Genomic DNA, 20,833 nt, shown 5'->3' on the forward strand with positions numbered 1-20,833 from the left:
TCGAGGGGCGTAAGCAGGAGGAAGCTGAGCTGCCAGACGGGGCCTCTGGCTGGGCCAGCTCCGGGCTGGGCCCCCTGAGCCAGCCTGTCCTGGCAGTGACACAAGGTGGGCTTAAGCGCCCGAGCCCTCCTCTTGCTGCGCAGCGTGTTCCCAGCCAGTGCTCGTGTCCTCTTCTGCAAGGAGCAGCTAAAGCGCTTTTCCCTCCTCTTTCCTGCCTAAAACCTGAGGGTAGCTGGGATGCAGAAGAGCGGGCAGGCTCTCCTGCCTGCCGTTTGCTGGCAGCGGTACCAGGCCTACTGGATTAGTTGCTGGCCCAGGCTCTAATCCAGCATTTCCCCCAGCACGACCCAGAACTCTCGGCGAGGGGCTGTTGTGCGCGCAGGAGCTGCACCGATTCTCAGGCTGGGGTTTGGGGTGGTTTGTCCCAGCGTAACCTGCCAGGGACCAGCGGTACAAAACCCTGCGGCTACAGGCCTCAGTCTGGCTCCGCTGAAGATCCATCCCTGGCATACCGGGAAGCACAAGAGCCCTCCCTGGGGCAGAGAGAAGCTCATCTCCACTGCCTTTACCCCCTCTAGCTCTGATCAGCTACTGTTGCATTTAAAACATCCCTCCAGGCTGTTAGCTGTGCTTGTGTGGCTATTCTTGAAAAGCACCTTCCAATTCCTGTCTTCAAGGGTCCTAAGAGGAACAAAAGACAGTCTCTACTTTTATTATTACAGTTTAATACAGTCTTTGATACAGGAGAAGCAGCAGGAGCCAACATGCAAAGCAACTAAAGTCATCGGGGGGCTCAAGAAAGATCACCAACAGCTCACTGCGTGCAAGTAACCGCTCTGTCACAACAGCGGCACAGATGCATCCTCTGGGAGCCCGTTTCCCTACGTGCTGCTGCTCGATCGTGCCCCACAGCGGGACGAGTTCATCACAGATACCAAACCAACACACAGGAGCTGGGAGGGGGTCACTGGTCTGTGATTTTGTCCTTTGATGAGTCAAGGCCGTTACCTGACCAGAGCCTAGCATGCTTTGAAATCAAGAGGCTGCCTTAAATCTTGTCTCTGCTGACGGTCCGCAGAGAAGAGGGATCCTTCAGGGAGAGGTGATGGCTTTGATAGCAAGTCAGGAGATGGAGCTCCGATAACTGGCTGCGGTTTACCCGTTTCACAGAGCTGGGACCTCTTGGAGAAGTGTTTTCACTGCATTTGATGGGTGTTTGGGCTAAAGATTTCCAACAGCAGAAGAGAAATCTTTGCAAATGAGTAGAAATGGAAGTCCTCGTGAAGAAAGAGGTGCGTCAGGCCCGGCTGGCAGAACAAAACCCCACCCAACTCCCTCACAGCAGTTCGTCTGCAGATATGTTATGTCCTCCTGCACCTCTTCCTTTGGCAGGCCTCTGCGTCTGAGCCACAGGAGCTGTCTGAGTCGCTTCCTGATGAGGAGGAGGAGGAAGGCTTCGACGTGCTATAGTTCATGCTCAAGACCCACCCCAGTTTGTTGCGTAGCACCTGCTTGAGTCCCGGCGGCAATGGCAGCACCTCCAGCGTGTTCACGTAGTCGGGCAGGAGCTGGCGCAGGCGGTAACAGCAGAGATACTGGAGGGACGTGCGGCTGGCACAGGAGCGGATCACCTTCATGCTGCTCTTGGCCGCCGTCGAGCACACCATGGGGTAAAACTTCTTGTTCTGCAGCTTCGTAGCTGCAACCCCTGCCGGGGGACAGCAGCAGGGAGGTGTCACGTTAGTTTTGACGAGGGGATCTCACTCCTCCCAGCCACCCCGAACCTATTAACTACAGAGCTGCTGGAAAACGCTTGGAAAACGGCCCTTTGTAATCCCAATCTATTAAACAACAAACGTAACCTTCCTCCCGCTCGCTTCACGCCTTGGTCTTCTACTTTGCCAGGGTTTTCTCCTGCCGCAGGCAGACTGAGCTCAGCCAAAGCTGCGCTGCTCCCCCCTGCCAGTCCCCCTGCCCGCAGGCCGTGCCAGCTGCCCTGGCTCTTACCTATGCACTTGCGGTTTTTGAAGAACGTGAGCGTCCCGTGCCACGTGTCCAAGTGCACCCCGATGATGGAGCCTTGGCCAAACCTCGAAGAGAAGTTTGTTTTGTCTCCCTTGTGATGCAGTAGTCCTTAAAATCAAAGAAAAAGGCATTCAGCAAAAAGTCTGCGCGCCATGAGTTCATCCCAACTCCTGCATCGTGAGTTCCCACTGGTACAGCCTCGCTCAGGGCCAGATCCCTGCCCAGCTGCCTGATCCCTGCCCTCCCGCCTCAGAGCGGACAATGAAAAGGGGAAAGTTGAGGTTTTTTGCAGGCAGCAGCACTGAAACCCCCGATCAGTGGCGTGCAGCCGGCAGTCCAGGCGCCCTGGAGGGGTCTGCAAAACGCAGTCAAGGCCAGACACTCCAGGCAGCCGCTCCGGTTGTTGTTAACGATGGGACTCACAGGTCTGGTGGCCTTCTTGGCCTCAATCCCATTCAGATCGTTTAATTCTCAACCCCTTAGGACAACACTTGTGCCCGCTGCTGCCCTTCCAGCCATCCTGCCACTGCCCTGCCTGCATTACCAGTGTAGGAGAGTCCCCAGCTGTCCTCGTCCTTGCCCAGCAGGCTGCAGAAGGTGTGGCGGTACTTGTCCAGATTCACATCCGACGTCCCGATTCCCACCATCTGGGAGGCAAGGCCAGGAAAAAGAACACAAGCTTAGTGTCTTTTCAAGCAACAAAACACAACTGAGACTCCACCTCCAGATCTCCTCTCTTTTCTTGGCACAGTCCAAAACACCCAGAGGTTTTGGCGAAGCCAAGTCAGAGGTTTCATGCCGGAGCTGAAGGCTCTCAGCTCCAATTTCTTTACCAAGTGAGGAGGCCCAGCTGAACTGCTGAAGTAGCTTGCTGTCCTCTTCATACAATCCCAGCCTGGTTTGGGTTGGAAGGGACCTTTAAAGCTCACCTAGTCCCACCCCCCTGCCATGGGCAGGGACACCCTCCACTAGCCCAGGTTGCCCAAAGCCCCATCCAACCTGGCCTTGAACACTGCCAGGGAGCCAGGGGCAGCCACAGCTTCTCTGGGCAACCTGTGCAGGGCCTCAGCACCCTCACAGGGAAGGATTTCTGCCTCCCATCCCATCTCCATCTCCCCTCCTCCAGCTTCAGGCCATTCCCCTTGGCCTGTCACTCCCTGCCCTTGTCACCAGCCCCTCTCCAGCTTTCCTGGAGCCCCTGCAGGGACTGGAAGGGGCTCTAAGGTCTCCCCGCAGCCTTCTCTTCTCCAGGCTGAACAAGCCCAACTCTCTCAGCCTGTCTCCATAGCAGAGGTGCTCCAGCCCTCGGATCACCTCCATGGCCTCCTCTAGACTCAGTCCAACAGCTCCATGTCCTTCTTGTGCTGGGGACCCCCGAGCTGGACACAGCACTGCAGGGGGGTCTCACCAGAGCGGAGCAGAGGGGCAGAATCCCCTCCCTCGACCTGCTGGTCACGCTGCTGGACACGCAGCCCAGGACACGGTTGGCTTTCTGGGCTGCCAGCGCATGTTGCTGGGTCACGTCCAGCTTTTCATCCCCCCGTACCCCCATGTCCTTGTCCTCAGGGCTGCTCTCAATCCCTTCGTGCCCCAGCCTGTGCTGATACTGGGGATTGCCCTGATCCATGTGCAGGACCTTGCACTTGGCCTTGCTGAACCTCACGAGGTTCCCATGGGCCCACTCCTTGAGCTTGTCCACCCTCTGGATGGCATCCCATCCCTCAGGTGTGTCAACCACACCACACAGCTCGGTGTCATCAGCAAACCTGCTGAGGGTGCACTCGATCCCATTGTCCATGTTACCGACAAACATGTTAAACAGTGCTGGTCCCAGTACTGACCCCTGAGGAACGCCACTCGTCACTGGTCTGCACTTGGACATCGAGCCCTTGACTTCAACTCTTTGAGCCAATTCCTTATCCACCGAGTGGTCCATCCATCAAATCCATGTCTCTCCAATGCAGAGACAAGGATGTCATGCAGGACAGCGTCAAATGGTTTGCATAAGTCCAGGTAGATGACATCAGTCATTCTTCCCTTATCCACCAACGCTGTAACCCCGTTGTAGGCCACCAAATTTGTCAGGGACAATTTGCCCTTAGTGAAGACACGCTGGCTGTCACCAATCACCTCCTTATTTTCCATGTGCTGGAGCAGTTTCCAGGAGGATCTGCTCCAGGATCTTGCCTGGAGGTGAGACTGACCGGCCTGTAGTTCCCTGGCTCTTCCTTTTTTCCCTTCTTAAAAATGGGCGTGATGTTTCCCCTTTTCCAGCCAACGGGAACTTCGCTGGACTGCCACAACTTCTCAAATACAATGGAGAGTGGCTTCGCAACTTTATCCGCCAGTTCCCTCAGGACCCGCAGATGCATCTCATCAGGTCCCACGGACTTGTGCACCTCCAGGTTCCTTAGATAGTCTCAAACTTGATCTTCTACAGTGGGTGGCTCTTCATTCTCCCAGTCCCTGTTCAAAGAACCCTGCGTGCCCGTAAGCGACCCTGCCCTACGTACCATGTCTGTGCCATAGACCGGGGAGGTCATCTTGATCTCCCAGAAGTGCTGCCCGTCCGCCAGCTCTTTGTTCCCACGGATGGCGGCGGTGCCGCAGCTGTACTCCATGTGGAAGTTCACCTTGCGGTTGTCGCAGGTCAGCAGGGTGGCCGTCGACTTATTCAGGTCATCCCACACCCAGTCGAAATCTGTTGGGGAAGCAGAGGGGGGACAAGGATGGGGAAAGGCCCTCAGGGAGCCATCCCCACCCACGCACGTTTGTTTCGAGGGCCTGTTGCGGGTTTTGTTTATGGTTGGGTTTTTTTACCCTTTAGGAGGGTAAATCCTAAGCTGTGCACACTGGAGAGTTGTTTAAGACCTGAACTATTCTGCAGTGTCCCACCGGGGACGGTTCAGCGCTCTGAACCCGAAGCTGTCAGCATTGACCAGTTCCCATCACGAGCAGAGCCAGGCGGAGCCTCCCTTCTTCCTACGCTTGTTGTAGGCTCAAGGAGTAGCTCTGCTACGCCACAGGCGTTCTCGGCCAGCCCAAGCCCACCCTCTGCCTACCTCTCCTCTCTGCTCTGAGCACGCCCTGCCACGCAGCCGGGCGCCCTGCCAGCGCCAAGGATCAGCGGCCGTAACCACAGGGGCTGGTTGCACTGGTGGCCTCAGCCGGATCTGAAAGCAGGTGCCCAGAGGTGAACTCTGATGCATTAACAAGTTCAGCACTTAGCCCTTGAAACATCACAGGAGGCACGTGCTTGTAATCTTCCTACAAGTCTACATGGCCTTGAGATGTAAACAAAGGAGCACCGCAATGCCGGGACAGAGATGAGGGCCCGCGTGGAAAGCAAAGGATCCGTGCAGGGCCCCCTCGAACGCCACCTCGAACCCCAAAGGACTAAGACGGGCTGTTGGGGAGCCCCTTCCTTACACTCATCCTCCTCGCCACACTGGCAGTCCTTGATGCGGTGGAGGGCGTGCAGGCTGGAGCAGTACGGCGCTTCACTCTGGTTCTCACAGTTGCAGTAGGACTCTCCGGTCACGGGGATGGCACTCGGGATGGAAGGTGAGAGGGAAGAAAACTCTGGCTCCGAATCTGAGTCGCTGTGCTGCCAGGGAGAGGGGAGGAACGGTCACTGCTGAACGTCCCCAGGCTCAGCGCTGGGCTGGCAGAGGTCTGCGAGGTCTGGCACGATGCAGAGCCATGCAGGGACGTCCCCGGGCTCACGGTGGTGGCATCGTGCCTCGGCCTGGCCCATCACGCAGGGAGGCGAGGGGCCGTGCCAGCTGAATTACCCTGCTTTGGGACCCGGCTAGCATCTGCCTGCGCTGCAGAGATCGCTCAGCACCGGGCACTCCACGATGTTCTTTGTGCCTTCCAGGGGCGAGGAGCTGTCACAGCAGGCAAGCAGCGTGACAGCCCCAGTCCTTAACACGTGCATTTTTAAGCAATCTCCGTGCTAAAGCTACGGTATTCAATGGGCAGGTTACAGCCGGCTGGAGACCCCGGCCGAGGCATCGCAAAACCAGAGCACGCTGCTGAAAACCACCGCTCGAGAGCCTGGGAGCTTACGGAGGAGAGAGGGAGGCAAATAAGAGGAGGAGGAAAAGGGACGGGAGGCCAGGCAGGGGAGAGGGCAGAACAAAGGGGAACCAGTAAAGCGGTACGGCTGCAGCTCCTCACGCCAGCGCTGCAGCCAGGCCCGCAGGGAACCTACGGAAGGATTAAAAGGATTTCGTTTACTTTCATGCGTGAACACAAAAACTCGATTTACTGTTCCCCAGTGCCAAGAGACCAAAGTGTCCCTGCACTGGACGCCGTAAGAGTCAAAGCCCTGTCTCGCTCCATTTGTTACCGGAGAGTTGATGTTGCTTAATGGTGTCTCTTACCACAGATTGTAGAGAGTTACTCTGGGTTTACAAGCTGGTCAGGTGTACCTGCTCGTTACTCACCCCCATGGCAGACTTTGTAAGCAGTATTTAAAGACAAAAATTCCTTAAACTCATGTTCTTGTAGCTGTGTAAGACAGCGGGACTTGACTCGGGGCTTACTTATGTCCTGCCCACCCCTCCTCCTCCAGCCTGCATATTAAAAAGCTCAATTTCTGCCTTTCACTGGTCCTTCCTAACTACTGCTATAGAGAAATCCAGCCGTTCCCATTACTGCAGAAACACAGCGCTACTCCGAATGCAGGGAAAAGGCTGATTTTCTGGGAGCACAGCGCCTGGGTTTGGACACCGTGCTCTGGCAGTGGTCTCGCGAGGCTTTAGCCCAGCTCTGAAGCTCCAGGAGCAGTTCCCTGCATCCCCACTGTTGCATGGGCAACTGAACTCACGCACTCAAGAACCAGGGAAAAGACCGAAGGCTGGCAGAGGTGACGCTAAGCCGCTCCTTGCGCTGTTTGGCTGTTTGACTGACTGCTCTTCCCATCTTCCAGCACACCTGGACTGGAGAACTGATTCCGTTTAAATACTTATTTAGATCACTACTAAAAAAAGAGTATTTTAAAAATGTTGTGTGTGCTTTATATACAACACACACACATAATATGCTTAAAAAAAAAAAAGCATTTAGCTTAGTATCAATCAGCTCCCGGGCTCAGGCAGCTTGGCCTTCCCTGCCTCGGGAAGATGTTCTGGGAGCCCCGCAGACCCCGTCAGAGCTTGGAGGAGGCTCGTTAGCCCGTGTGTTTTATTAAGTCTTTTCTGATTTTGGCCAGTTCTGCCTGCTGAAGGACTAGCTGCTCAGTGATGTGGACCTTGAGTAAGTGCCCGCTGTGGATGGAGAGGAAAGCTGTCCCTCGTGTCACGTCAGAGCCACCCGAGTGCCAGCCTACCTGCCCGTCAGAGTCGTAGCCCCAACCACGCGTGCCGGTGGCCAAGGCGACTGCCCGAGTGTCCGCCTCGCGCCGCACCCCACTCAGGACGAAGTGCCAGGCCCTGCTGCTCCGTGTGCGTCGCGCCATGCTGTTCTGAGAGAGGTAAGCTGCGGAGGGGGGCAAGGGAGAGGAGGTTACATGCAGCAGCTATGTCCCGCTTCCACCCAGCGCTTCCCGGGCTCTACCCCCTGAGGCAACCTCCCCCAGGTCACCACAGCCCCCTCCCCGGGAACGGATCAGCACGAACCGCGTCTGCGCAGGCACCATCAATGGCTAAAGCGAGGCAAAAGAATAACCTCTCGCATTGCGAGCCTCTGCAAACTTCAACCTCTTTCTCCAAGCAGGGTCAACTTCTCCGCGCACCCAGGTGCCGAGCTGCCCCCCAAAAACACTCCCAACACAGCGCACGGATCCGTCATCCACCTCTCACCGCTGGCCTAGGGGAGCATCAGGAGTGTCAGCCACTGAGGCACGGCCTCCCCGGCGCCTGGCCACCCTCCGGCAGCCGCCTGGGCTCCAGCCACGCTGCTCGGCCACCACGGCGGCCCCCGCGCGTGTGCCCGTCTGCAGAACGGGCTGTTTGCTCACCTCCGAGCAACTGCTGCCGAGAGAAGACTTTGCTCTCAGCGTTTGGGGTGGGGGAGAGACCACTTTCTTGCTCGCTGAAGGGAAACCGGCCTTTTCACAGACCTGTCCTGACTTGCCTCAAGGGGAACAGACAGAAGTGAAGCTGCCGCTTCTCTGTCCCAACTCAAGCAGGGATGTTATTCGGAGACAGATTTCCACAGGCTCCTTCCCTGACAGGCCACACCGGCTCCCAGCCACCACGCAGGAGCGTTGCGCTGGATGTGACAGGGGAACCCTGATCCCCAATTTCATTTCCCTGTAAAGTTCATCTTTACAGGAAAAAAACCCCTCCCCACCAAGAGGCACCCGCAGGGCCGTAATCCATCTCCCATCCCTTGAACCCACTCCCTCTGCTCAGCCTCTCCAGCTACGTCCCCACCGCAGCCAGCCCGCACCGGTGCTTCCCCGACGCGCACACGAATCCTGCAAACGTGCGGCGGGTGAGCCCCGTCCCGGTGCCTGCCATACCGCACCCGTCCCCGTTCCTCCTGCGCCCCAGTCCCGGACGGGCCGGCAGCTCCCGGAACAGTCGGGTCAGGCCGGGGCACGGCCGGTTGTGCAGGTGCCCGCGGATGCTCTGAGGAGCTCCGGGCATCCCACCCACCGAGATCTGGGGGTTCTCACCTCTGCCAAGCACAGCCGTGTTGGGAAAGCACCTAAAACCGCGCCGGAGCCCCCCTTCTCCGGCCGGGAAGGGCCCACAGCCGCACGGCGCCCGCTGCAGCTCCCCGCTCCGGCCCAAGGGCTGACCCCGACGGGCAGCCCGGGCAGCTCCCGCAGGGCTTCCCTCCGCCGTGACAGCGCTCCGGGCCAGCGGGCCGGGCCCTGGACGGAACCCCCCCCCCCCCCCCCGACCCCGGCCAGCCCCGCTCCCCACGGCAGCGCTTCCCCAGGCACCGAGCAGCACAGACCGGGCAGAAGGGACGGGGACGGTCGGGAACACCCAAGCGGCCCCCGGCCTGGCCCTCAGGGGCAGGCGGCTCCGCTGGACAGCGGGCACCGGAGACACGGCCCGGCCCGGCCGTCCCACACAGCTGAGGCGCGGCCGGCCCAGGCCAGGCCGCCGCGCTTGGGCTGCACCGCACAGCCCGGCCCAGGCCTCGGTTCGGGTTCGGGTCCGGCCTCAGCCCCCAGCCCGCGCCCCGGCCCCGGCCCCGGCCCCGGCCCACCTGCCCTGCCTGGCCCTGCCCGGCCCGGAGCGGCCCCGCGGCCCGGTCCCGCCGCCGCGCTCTGACCTACTTTCCCCTCCTGGGACATAAACAATTCTCTTTCGACACCGCCTCTCAGGCACCCATTGGCTAGGTCCGCACCGCACCCCCTCGCCGTTGGCTGAGCAACCCGTCGCTCACAGCTAAGGAAGGAGGGTGGGGGAGGTGCCTGAGGGGAGCCCGGCGCCACTGGCTGCGCCGTGCGTCAATCCTGGGAAAGCCGCGCCATTGGGTGACCACTGCGGAGGGCCAGAGCGCGTGGAGGAGGGAAAGCACTAAGCCCATTGGCTAGCGAGGGGAAAGCAGAGGGTTGGATTGGCTGAGAAGCTCGAGAGGGCGGGCTCCCGGTGAGCGCGCGGCTCGTGATTGGGGAAGGCACCTGTCAGTCCTGGGGCGGGGCTTTAACCCGGCGGAAGGCGGAAGTGGGCGGTACGGGGCAGCAGCATGGAGGAGGCGGCGGGGGGTGAGTGGCCGTAGTGGGGCCGGGACCGGCCGTAGGGGGACGTCCCGCCCGGGGGGGCTGGGTCTGGCCGGGTGCCGCGGTGGTGCGGCCCGGCTCCTGGTGAGGGGAGCTCCGCGGTGCTCGGGCCGGGGCCCAGAGGTGACGGGGCCCGGTTACCGGGGGGGTGGCGCTGGGCCTTGCCGGAGGCCCGGGCCTGGCGCCCGCTGGGGAGAGCGCCGAGTAACCGGGCCTGGCGCGGGGCTGCCGGTACCACCGGGCTGCTGTCCCGGCAGCACCTCGGTGCGGGGTTCCGTCTCCTTCCCCGCCCCCGTCCCGTCCCCCCCCCCCCGGTCCTCCTTCTTCCCCCCCTCCCCGTTATCGGGGCCGAGCGCCGTTACCGTCGGTGGAGGTGCGGATGAGGTCTGCCATGGTGCGTGCGGGCTCCATGCCGCCGGTGCCGGTTGTGGTGCCAGAGCGGCGCGGGGGTGGGCCGGGCCTGGTGCCGTGAGTCAGCGGCCGGTGGTGACGGGGCGCCCGGGAACGCGGGCCCGGGCGGGTGGGTGCTGTTTGCTCGGCTGTGGCCGGAGCACCCGGTCCGCCTCTCTGCCGCCCGCGCAGCCCCGGACCGTGGAACCGGCCCCGAGCCTCCCCTTGCTCTCAGCTCCGCGTTGACGGGACGTGGCGGCTGAGCCCGAAGCGGAGGCCCGAGCAGCACTGCCAGCAGCGAGAAACGGCCCGAGGGCTGGAGAGGGGCCTGGGGCCGCGGGGAGGTGACTGGGGTGGCGTGGAGGAAGGAAACGCCAAGGGCCTGACCTCACCGACAGCCTCCGAGCCGTTCCCTGAGAGGGCTCAGGGTGAACCTGGCGTAGGCACGGCGTGACGAGGCCCCGTGGGCGTTTATGGCGCTGCTGCCCCATCGCTGCTTAGGTCATCAGGACAAAGGCTTCGCTCCCCGCAGACTGTTTACTGCCATCGCTCCCGTTCCTTTTCTGAGGGCAAAAGGGCTGTGGCATCCGCCTCTTCTTTCCCTGTCCCTCACGCTTAAACCAGACTTGTTGGAGCAGTGACAGCCACCGCCGCCCTCAGCAGAGATCCGCGTCTCTGCGCTGACGGTCAGGTGCTGCTGTCCTGTGTCAGGAGAGACTCTGATGTCTCGTTGCTGGACTCTGATGTCTCGTTGCTGGACTCTGATGTCTCGTTGCTGGACTCTGATGTCTCGTTGCTGGACTCTGATGTCTCGTTGCTGGACTCTGATGTCTCGTTGTTGTTCTCGTTCCTCCCAGAGAGAAGCAACCTGGCCGGGGTGCGGCACATCCTGCTGGTGCTCTCCGGGAAGGGCGGCGTGGGGAAGAGCACCATCTCCACCGAGCTGGCTCTGTCGCTGCGGCACGCTGGGAAGAAGGTGAGCGAGGGTCTGTGGGATGTTGAGCTCTGTCTTTTCCTTCCTGACTTCCAGCCGGGCTGGATTTTGCTCGTCCTTTACGTATACATGTCCTGTGCAGGCAACATCTAGATCCTCTGTGTGAAAATGCTGGTTTTGGTAGCAACTCGAGTGTTTCTCTTTTTCTGTGCTTGCTTGGTCCAGCACAGGTACCTGCAGTTCACTTCCCTTTCATCCAAGAGACTAAAATTACTTGAGATTTGTTGGTTTTGAAGCCAAGGCACTGTGAAATGACTTTGCTGTTTTGTGGTGTAACACACGCTCCCTTTGTGGAGTGAAGTGGATGAGCTGAAGGACAGTGCTACGATGGGGAGAAAGGGGAACTGTGTGGGCATGAGACAGGCTGGATTCCCCAAGGATTTATTTTTTTTTTAAAGGCTCTGTGGAGCCAATGCCCCTTGGATCCTGGCTGGTGTCTGGCATAAAGATCCCCCCAAAGTGCCTGGAAATACCCAGGAGATGCTCCTCGGAGGGGAGCAGACCAGCAAGGCAGTCAAAATTTAACGCAGTTCTTTGAAACTGTGTTTCAAATCTGGCTGCTGAGCCAAAGAATCCTTCCTGTAAAGTGCTGGGAGCAGCCGAAATTCGGATGCTGCCCCTCCACACCCAGAGAAGGAGTGCGGCCGGGTGCTGCCGCTGTGCCCAGCCCTGCCTGAAGGGCTCTGCCTCATCGCCCGCAGGTGGGGATCCTGGACGTGGACCTGTGCGGCCCCACCATACCCTGCATGTTCAGGGTGCAGGACAGTGACGTGCACCAGTGCGACAGCGGCTGGGTCCCCGTCTTTGTGGACCAAGACAAGAGCATCTCGCTCATGTCCATCGGCTTCCTGCTGGAGAAGCCAGATGATGCCGTGGTGTGGAGAGGACCCAAGAAAAACGGTACAGTTGGGTTTTGCTGTTGGTAGCCACCTTCCAGTGCAAGACACCTTCTGTGAACCCCCCTGGAGGTGGTGTTTGCTCCTGCTGAGGGCTAGGCTTTTCTGGCCAGCTCGTTCCTTGTAGCAAGACAAGGCTCCTGTCCTGCCGGAGTGGGTTCAGATCACTCGGCTGGTGCTTGTGCAGCACGTGTTGTGCTGGCAGATAGCCCTGCCATCTCTCCCCAGGTCCTTGTCACCCCGAGTGCCTCCCGACCCCTGTCCTGCCTGGCCCACAGCTCCCAGGGCACCCGTTGAAACCTGGTGGAGTGGGTTTTTTCCCAACCCTTTTATTTCCATAGCTTTGATCAAACAATTTGTTGCTGACGTGGCGTGGGGGGACCTGGACTTCCTCATCGTGGACACGCCGCCAGGCACATCAGACGAGCACATCTCCACGGTGGAGGCCTTGCGGCCCTACAAGCCGCTTGGAGCAATCCTGGTCACTACGCCCCAGGTAGGGCAGCTGGCTGGAGCTGAACTGGAGTTCCTGGGCAGGCTTCTGCCTCCGGGCACGGTTTGAGGGGGGAAATATGCACCCCAGGGGGTGTGGGTGTTTGCACAGACCTGTCCATGGCTGCTGCTTCTACACTTCTGCCTCTCGTTTGCGTGCCTGCTCCAGACCCACAGACGCCCCTAACCTCTGCTGCTCTTCCCCGCAGGCCGTGTCCGTGGGAGATGTGAGGCGAGAGCTGACGTTCTGTAAGAAGACGGGCTTACGAGTTCTCGGCATCGTGGAGAACATGAGCGGCTTCGTCTGCCCGCACTGCTCAGTGAGTTTGTTGGGACCGCTGGGCTACTGCAGGTTCTCATTTGTGCCGGGGTGTTGTAGGGTGCAGTGCCTCAGGGGGGAAAATCGGTAAATGCCAGGGGGGTGATGCAGGGAGACGAGAAGCTGCTGCATGTCGGTTTTGGAAGAAGCCACTGGCTCTGCTTTTCTGAAGAGAGCTGGGGGAGGACGGGGCTTCCTGAGGCTGGAAGGTGGAGGGGAGCTGACTCTCCTCACGTGCGGGCAGCGCCTGCTCTGTCGCACAGGGCTCTGGGGTTTATGACTCGCTGCTTTTGCTCTTCCTCCTTCAGGAGTGCACGAACATCTTTTCCAAAGGGGGAGGTGAGGAGCTGGCCAAACACGCTGGGGTCCCCTTCCTAGGTGAGTGGCCTCTTGAGCAGATGTCTGTGTGGTTAGAGGTGAGATCTCCGGTGCTGTGGGAGTGCTTGAGCAGAGGGATGCAGCATCACAGGGGCAGGCAGGCTGGGCTCTGGGTCCCTACAAGCGCCTGCTGCCCAGTCAGAGGAGAGGTGTGCTTCTTGCTTGGCTTCTCTGCCATCCAAACTGCTCCGAGTGGGCATCTGGCCCTGCTGGGGCAGAGGCGGTGATGATCTGCAGCCCGCTCTGGCTGCTGACATCGTGGTGACAGAGTAAGCGAGCCTGAAGAAGCCATCCCAAAATGCCTCTCTGAGGAATGGGGGCTGAGGGCTCACCCCTGCCCTCCAGACTGGGGTGGGATCAGGGTGGGAGGGTCTCTCTTGTGAAGGTCTCGTGTGGTGGGGTCTTGGACCTAGAGGAAGCGGTTGCAGGTGAGAAGTAGCTCCTGGTGCGCTTGGTGAGGGTAGCAGTTGCTGTCTTTCGTACAGCTTCTCCTGGAAATTACTCTGGCAGGGTATTTTTTTTTTAATCCTGACTCCAGGCCTTTGCCTTACAATGAGCAAGCAGTCACTCTCCCCATTCCTCCTATCCCACAGGCTGTGTTCCCCTGGACCCCCAACTCAGCCAGAGCTTGGAGGAAGGCAGAGACTTCATCCAAGAGTTTCCCAAGAGCTCTGCCTTCCCTGCCTTGGCTCACATCGCCCAGCAGATCTTGGATGGTGCGTCACAGCGGAGCTCCTGAGGAGGGTATGGAGCTGGACTCTTGCCGGCTGAGCCCCTGGCGTGGCCGCACCACCAGCAGCCCGTGCCGGCGGGGAGGGGGGATGCAGAAGCTGTTTAAAACTATCCAGGTGGGGGGTGATGGAGGGAGGGGGGACCACAGCATCAGCGCCGCTCACGGCGATCCAAAAAGGGGAGCGCTGCTCCATCCCCCTGGATTTGAAGAGACCCCTTGCAGCGGCAGCCCGCTGCTTGCCTTCCCAACATGGGAGTGCTCTGCCACGGTACAGTTGTCCCTAGCCCCGTGCGCCCAGCGCCGTCCTCTGCAGCCAGCCGTTGCGCTTGGGGAGCTCTAGCTTGTGTCCGCGGCGTCTCGTACGCTGCGGTGCTTCTGGCCGTCACCCAACGCAGCTACGGTGGGAAAGGCCACTGACTGTTCTTCCCTCAATGAACCCAAACGGCACCGGTCATCTGGATCGTGGCTCCGTTGTGCTGCCGCCTTCTCCTGCCGCTTCCCTCGCGTGACGGATTACATGGTACTTGGTTCAGCGGCTGGTGGGTTCGTGCCGGGTGCTCTGATGTGGACACGAGCCAGGCCACCTCACTCAGACATCTCGGATCGCCGGTTCCTGATGGGCCGTCGAGGGCACGGGATGTGCTTCGCGTGAGGCGGATGTCTTTAGGAGATCTACCACCCGCCTGAGGTCTGCGCCTCGCCGTGCTGCAGACAAGGCCTCTTTGGTCTGCTGAGCCTTATGGCGACTCAGGAATAGTTTGAAAGGTTCTAGGCAGTAAACACTTTTCTTAAAATCTAAGTCTGGGAGTTATGTTTTTCCACTGCTTCAGGCCTCATTGTAGCTGTGAGTCTTGGTGCTAAGAGTGCTTCTCATACATCTTGGTATTTCCTGCTTTTTCCCCGTTTCCTTGCTGGGGTTCAGTTAAATCTTTCCTGCTTCCACACCTGCCTCAAGATCCAGCCAACCTTGCCGAAAGCTGGCCCTGCCGTTCCTCTGCGGGATGCTTTGTCGCGGCTGTTCTCCACGCCCTGCCACGCGTGGGGCTCCTCCGTGTCCCCGGGTGTTCCCGCCTCATTTCTCCGAGTGTCCTGTTCCCTCGGTCCTCCTTCTGTGGCCCCTCAGCCGCTGCTCGTGCGTGACCTGCCCCTCTTCTTGCAGGCTGGAGTTAAGCTGGGGAAGCAAACGAAGGTGCTGTCCTTGCTTCTTATCTCCCTCCCTCCTGGACTGTGAGCCCCGCGTGCCCTCTCCGCGCTCAGGACTTGCTCTTGCAGTGCTGTTTTGGGGAGGTGGGAAGTCTCAGATTTCTATTAACCGAACTGGATTATAGCTGGCAGCTGTCATTTGGGGGAGAGCAGGAGGAGCATCTGTCCCTGCTCCCGCTGCGCCCGCAGCAAAGACGGGACTCGCACCTGACCGGGTTTCCCCACTTGCAACTTTCCTGGAAAATTTTGTCTGACCTTTGGTCACTTATCTGGGATTGGGAGAGCTGGGCAGCAGGGCTGGAGTCTGACCGGGCTGTTGGCTTCTGCGGGGTGGCCGGTCACCTCTCGTTCCCTCCCTGGGGCACGTGCCACCCTCTCCGGGCTTGCAGAAAACTTGCTGCAAACTCCTCCAGCGCCCCGGGGAACCTGTGCTCCTCGCCCTGCGTCTGCAAACCCCGAGGGGCTCTGATAAGAAACCCCGGCCGGGTGCGGCATGTGCTTTGGAAAAAACATACTTACAAGATGGGTTGCGATAGCTCCAAAGGTTTATTTGTCTGCTACGATTTATCAGGTAAGTGACGTGTGCGGCTTTCTGCACCCTGCCTACACCTGCTAGTGCAAGGAATGATTGAAGCAAGTCATCTCCCCGCTTCCTTAAACCCACCGGGGAGCTCAGGGGGCTTTTAGGATTTCTTGGCTGCTCCAGGGCAGGAAGATGCTTTGTTTTGTCCCTCTGATGAGTCCTGGCCCCAGCAGGGGTGCCCCTTGCCGTGGGGAGGGCTCCGAGCTGGGGGTGCAGCTTTCCCCCCATCCCAGAGGCTCAGAGATGCTCACGCTTCCAACGGGAGCGACCACGCTAACCCCGGGGGCCGCTATTTAAATATTAAAGGACGGAAACTTTTCAGTTTGAAGCCTGGGGAGCCGCTGCCCATCCGGCATCGCCCGGGCACAGCTCTCCCCGCTGCGGCAGCACCACGATGAGCAGCTGGAGGCGGTGGCAAAGCTGGGCTAACCTGGGGTGGCCGCAGAGCCGGAGCTCCTGCTGCTGCCCCGGGGAGCCCAGGATGGGGCCGGGGAGGTGGCAGGCGAGGGTCCGCGGCCAGGAAGCGACGTGTCCTCTGGGAAGAGCCAACGCACCTCAGCAGTGAGCAAAGCTGTCCTCGGTGGTGTCGCGAAGGTCCAGGCCCGCCACAGCCGGGGGATGGAGGCAGGTGAGGTTGTTGTAGGTGTAGACGGGGACGTGGGCATCGTCCCCCTCGGCCACGGACTGCACGAAGCGCGGGACCACCACGGGGTGCTGCAGGGAGAAGTCCCGCAGGCCCTTCAGGGAGCAGTTGCAGTGCCAGTTGTTGCCCCCCAGCCAGAGCTGCTCCAGGGCGAAGGAGGCACACAGGAAACCCACCGAGAAGGTCTCCAGCGAGTTGTTCCTCAGGCTGAGGTACCGCAGGTTGGCCAGGGGAGAGATGACAGTGTTGTCCAGCATCTCCAGCTGGTTATGGGAGAGGTCGAGCCAGAAGAGTCTCTGGAGCGGGCTGAAGGTGTCCTGGGAGATCTCCAGGAGCTGGTTGGAGGAAAGGAAGAGGTACTCCAGGTTGCTCAGACCCACGAAGAGCTGGGGCGAGAGGTGGCTCAGCCTGTTGTGCTTCAGGTCGAGCTCCAGGAGCTCATGCAGCTCACCGAAGCTTTGGTCTTCGATGACGGAGATGGCGTTGTGCTGCAAGAAGAGCCGCCGCAGGCTGGAGAGGCTGGAGAAGGTGTTTGCCCGGATCCTGCCAAGACAGCTGTGCTCCAGGTGGAGGCTGTGCAACTTGGTGACCCCCTTGAAGACGTAGTCAGGGAGCACCTTGATGCAGTTTGCAGACAAGTGCATCACGGCCACGTTATACAGCCCCAGGAATGCCCCAACCCTGATGTCTTGTAGCTGGTTGTTGTTGAGGCTGAGGACCTCCAGCTGGCCCAGCCCGTCGAAGGTCCTTTCTGCCAGGCTCCGGATCCTGTTGTGCCCTAGCTGCAGCTCCTCCAGGAACTGGAGGTCTTTGAAAGTCCTGGGCCTCAGGCTGACGATGGAGTTGGTGGACAAGCGTAGGACGTGCAGGCTCAAGAGGCCCAGAAACGTGTCCTCAAACAGCGAGACAAGCCGGTTGTGGGAGAGATCCAGCCACCGGAGGGACTTCATGCCCATGAAGGCACGGGGCGCGATGGCGTTGATCTGGTTGTGGTTCAGGTACAGCTTCTGTAGCTTCTGCAGCTTGACGAAGATGTTGATCTTGATGCCCTTGAGCGCGTTGCCGCTCAGGTCCAGCTCCTTCAGCTCGGTCAGGCTGCAGAAGAGCTGGTGCTGGAGGTAGGGGAGCTTGTTCCCAGCCAGGATCAGCTCCCTCAAGTTGGGCAAGTCATGGAAGACCTTGTCAGGCAGCACCACAAGCGAGTTCCAGCCCAGGTTCAGATACCAGAGGTTGGAGAGCCCAGCGAACAGCCCTTCCTCCACCTTACTGAAGTAGTTGTTGTTGAGGCTGAGGGAGACGAGGTTTTGGGTGTGCAGGAAGGTGTGGGGCGCCAAGTGCTTGAGGCGGTTGCGTTCAAGATGGAGGTGGTAGAGGCTCCGCAGCCCATGGAAGGCGTGCTGCTCCACGGCGGCCAGCTGGCTGCTCTGCAGGTCCAGAAAGTCCAGGGCCGAGAGGTTCCTGAAAGCGGCGGCCGGCAGCAGGGTGAAGTTATTGCCGTCCAGCCACAGGGCTTTGGCGTTGGGGGGGATGTCCTCGGGCAGGCGCGTCAGGTTGCGGGCGCTGCAGAAGACGTTGAGCTCCTCGCTGTAGTCGTCCAAGCTGCAGGCGCAGGGGCTGGGGCAGCGGGGGGGGTCTGCGTCCCCCAGTTCCTTCGGGCTGTCCCCCCCGGGGGGCTGGGAGGCGGTGGCCAGCAGCAGGGTCAAGGGGAGCAGGAGGGTGACCCCCGCTGCGGGACACGGAGGAAAGGGGACACTGTCAGTGCGGGGCCATGGCTGCCCCGCAGGACCCCCCCGTGCTGCCGGGGGGTGGCTGGAGGGGTCAGTCCCGGCCCATCGCACGCACTGAGCAGCTGCAGGAGGTTTGGGAGGCTGGAACTGCCCTTGGGAGAGGGTGCGGGATCGCCCCCCGCTCCTGGTGCAGCTCAGACCCCCTCGGATGCACAGACCCCCGAGATTCAGCCCTCTGCATTCCCTTCCCCTGGGGAAAGGCCAGCAGCGATGCCCCCGTCCCCTCTCCTCCTTCCTCCCCGGCTGCCCCCCATTAATTTGCTCTTCCTCAGAGCCGAGGGGTCTCGGGGTCGTGGCCCCTGCCCGTCCCTGCAGCCCCTGCCCAGGTTTGTGGGTGCCTGCGAGCACACCGGCTGCCACGGGGGCTCCCAAAAAGTCTCATGAGCGGTGGAGGAGGGGAGAAAAGCTAAGGGTGACTTGAGTGTGAAGCCCCAGCGGAGAGTTTTAGCGTCTCCCCCTGCCAACCCCCTGCCCTGCCCGTCCTTCCCGGGCTAGGTGAGCGCGCAGGCTCCCCTGCCTTACCTTTGCCTGCGCTCATGGTGGCGGGCAGGGCAGCGCTCGCTCTCCGGGGACCGACTGCGCAGGGATGGATGGAGCAACCACCTTGACGCCCGGCCAGCCGCCCGCCCGGCCAGGCTTAACCCCACCGCTGCTGGGACGGGACGCAGGCTCAGCCCCTGGGACAGCGTGGCCGGGGCGAGCATCCCCCGGGGATGGGCTCCTTGCTTCTTCCCCTGCTCCCCAGGTTTGTAACTGCCTTTATTGCGGCTTGGGGAGGGGGGAGAGGAGGAGATGCCTGGGAGAACAGGCTAGGGCGGGGGGGTGGTCCTGCCCAGAGATGGGGTTTGGGTGGGCAGTGAGCATAGAGGGATGGATGGAGCAGCCCCACGGCTGTGCCTGGGGGTTCTGAGCGGCAGCACCGGCCCTTCCCTGGGTGCCCACCCTGCTGGGGCTGCCCTGGGGTGAGCCCCGGCGTCGTGACCTGAGCAACACGTGCTGGGGCTCGCAGCATCCATACCGCGCTGGGGGCAGGGGGTTACTCGTGCCAGGAGATGGGCTGGAACGGCCGAGGCTTTATGGTGATGCGAGTGGGACAGGAGTTGGAAAATGGGGAAAAAGTTCTTCCCTGTGTGGCAGTAAAAGCCTCAGGGCTGAACCCGCAGACCCCTCGTGGGGGTACGTCAGCCTCGCGGGTGGGGATGGCGCTGGGAGCAGCACGTGCCGCTTGGCTCGGTGCTTTTGTGTGTGCCGCGGGGGAAGCAGAGAGCAAAGCCTGGGGCCCGCGGGCGAGCTGACGGCTGCGAGGGTCCCCTGCTCCTCCACCGGCCCCGTGTGGGATGATGGTGGGTGATGCTCCAGGGCTGGTGGATCGTACTTTCTGCCTGGCAGCTCATCAAAACCACCCTGGGGAGGCTGGTGACCCTGTCTTGTGTCCCAGGTCATTTCCCCACCGGTGTCCAACGTAGCTTCTGCAGAATCTTTTACCAGTTTCCAGGAAACCAAACCAAAAATATGTATATAAAAAGCCACTTCAGCTCAAGCGAGAGGAGCCCTATGGGCCAGCAGCTGCTGGATGGAGAAGCCATGGCTAACCCTTCCTGCGGTCCTGGTAGCCTTGTTCTTCCTTGAAGATGCCCCAAGACAGGGCTGGCACCGTTCACATCCATGGCTCCAGGAATGGGCATCCCCCACCAGTGCTGAAGTTCTTCCCAGTCCCAGTTCCCCCCCCCCGTGTGCCAGTCCCCGAGGTGGAGATGGAGCAGGGATGCTCTCCCCCACCAGCCTCATGCCATGGGCGGCTCGGTGGGAGCCTGGCATCTCCTCCCCAGGGCACAGCTCAGCTCTTCACCGCTTAACTCGGGCGGTTTTAAGCGGCCGAAGCAGGACCATGCCCACGGGAAGAGGCATCGGGGTGAGACAGCCAGGCTCCAGCCTTGCAACCCAACTTTCCCACAAGCACTGTTTTCTCCCTTTCTTTTTGGCACTGAATGGTGCTCTCCTCCCCCTCTATTTTAATCCTCTCTTCTGGGAAATTATAGATCAGAAGGGAGAAATGAGAAATGGAGACACACGCACCCACTAATAGGCGCTAAGCACATATTGACACAAGGTGTAATCAATCTGGAAGCTAAAAAGAGCTGAACCAGCATGGGCCAGCCAGCCAAAACCCACAAAACCTCTTTGGGAAGTTTAAACGAGCCCTACCTGCGGCTGGGAGCGGGTTTCTCCCTGCCTCCAACTGCCCTCTTCTAGGGAAAATATCAAACCAGCTGCGAAGGGAAAATAAAGAGGGTAGATAAGCAAATCCCTGCCCAGTGGGGGAAGAGCTAGACCCATCTCCACCTTTAAAGCTCCTTGAGGTCCTCTCCTCCAGACACGTCCCACTGCCGCCTGCAGCAGGGGATGCTCAGACCCCATGGCACGGTTGGTCCCTCCAGTATCCCCGTGAGCCCGTCCCCTTTGCCAGGACCTGGCGCCTGCCCGCTGTACTGCAGCACTGTAACTGCCATGGGGACTTCATTTTGGGTCCCCTCCACAGATGTTCTCCTCCCACCCTGGCCCCGGCCAGAGCAGACCTCCCCAGCTGATCCCCCCCCATCATTTCAGCTCCGGCAGCTAATCTCCCTGGCTGGGACCAAAGTCTGAGCTGTCCCACCTGGTTGCCATGGAGAAGGCTGTAATGGTATTGGGAAAAGCAGT

General features: G+C 60.3%; 3 protein-coding genes across 9 annotated transcripts; 1 reads left to right on the top strand and 2 right to left on the bottom strand.

Annotated features, from left to right (window-relative positions):
• Positions 1–696: 696 nt before the first annotated feature.
• Positions 697–10,801, bottom strand: SPSB3 (splA/ryanodine receptor domain and SOCS box containing 3). 4 transcript variants are annotated; one of them, XM_075767212.1, is made up of 7 exons: positions 10,078–10,801; positions 7,361–7,509; positions 5,455–5,632; positions 4,539–4,726; positions 2,570–2,672; positions 2,008–2,133; positions 697–1,708 (listed from the first exon to the last, which is right to left on the bottom strand). In XM_075767212.1, the coding sequence occupies exons 1-7, from the start codon at positions 10,124–10,126 to the stop codon at positions 1,362–1,364; spliced, it is 1,140 nt and encodes a 379-aa protein (XP_075623327.1). In that variant the 5' UTR covers positions 10,127–10,801; the 3' UTR covers positions 697–1,361. The 4 variants fall into 4 exon arrangements, with proteins under 4 accessions (XP_075623327.1, XP_075623329.1, XP_075623330.1 ...); XM_075767214.1 differs by lacking the exon at positions 10,078–10,801 and adding an exon at positions 9,269–9,359; XM_075767215.1 differs by lacking the exon at positions 10,078–10,801 and adding an exon at positions 8,654–8,844.
• Positions 9,629–14,711, top strand: NUBP2 (NUBP iron-sulfur cluster assembly factor 2, cytosolic). Of its 3 annotated transcripts, none has more exons than XM_075767217.1 (7): positions 9,629–9,700; positions 10,963–11,081; positions 11,801–11,999; positions 12,337–12,491; positions 12,697–12,807; positions 13,115–13,184; positions 13,778–14,711. In XM_075767217.1, the coding sequence occupies exons 1-7, from the start codon at positions 9,682–9,684 to the stop codon at positions 13,921–13,923; spliced, it is 819 nt and encodes a 272-aa protein (XP_075623332.1). In that variant the 5' UTR covers positions 9,629–9,681; the 3' UTR covers positions 13,924–14,711. The 3 variants fall into 3 exon arrangements, with proteins under 3 accessions (XP_075623332.1, XP_075623331.1, XP_075623333.1); XM_075767218.1 differs by having other exon boundaries at positions 9,690–10,109; XM_075767216.1 differs by lacking the exon at positions 13,115–13,184.
• Positions 14,712–15,647: 936 nt separating this feature from the next.
• IGFALS (insulin like growth factor binding protein acid labile subunit) lies at positions 15,648–20,121 on the bottom strand. Of its 2 annotated transcripts, XM_075767731.1 has the most exons (3): positions 19,727–20,121; positions 18,656–19,611; positions 15,648–18,072 (listed from the first exon to the last, which is right to left on the bottom strand). In XM_075767731.1, exons 2-3 carry the CDS (start codon positions 18,669–18,671, stop codon positions 16,259–16,261), a joined length of 1,830 nt encoding a protein of 609 aa, XP_075623846.1. In that variant the 5' UTR covers positions 18,672–19,611; positions 19,727–20,121; the 3' UTR covers positions 15,648–16,258. The 2 variants fall into 2 exon arrangements, with proteins under 2 accessions (XP_075623846.1, XP_075623847.1); XM_075767732.1 differs by lacking the exon at positions 19,727–20,121 and having other exon boundaries at positions 18,656–19,633.
• Between the last annotated feature and the right edge of the window lie 712 nt (positions 20,122–20,833).

The sequence above is a fragment of the Balearica regulorum genome, chromosome 15 (genome assembly GCF_011004875.1).
Source record: "Balearica regulorum gibbericeps isolate bBalReg1 chromosome 15, bBalReg1.pri, whole genome shotgun sequence".
NCBI classification, from domain to species: Eukaryota; Metazoa; Chordata; class Aves; order Gruiformes; family Gruidae; genus Balearica; species Balearica regulorum.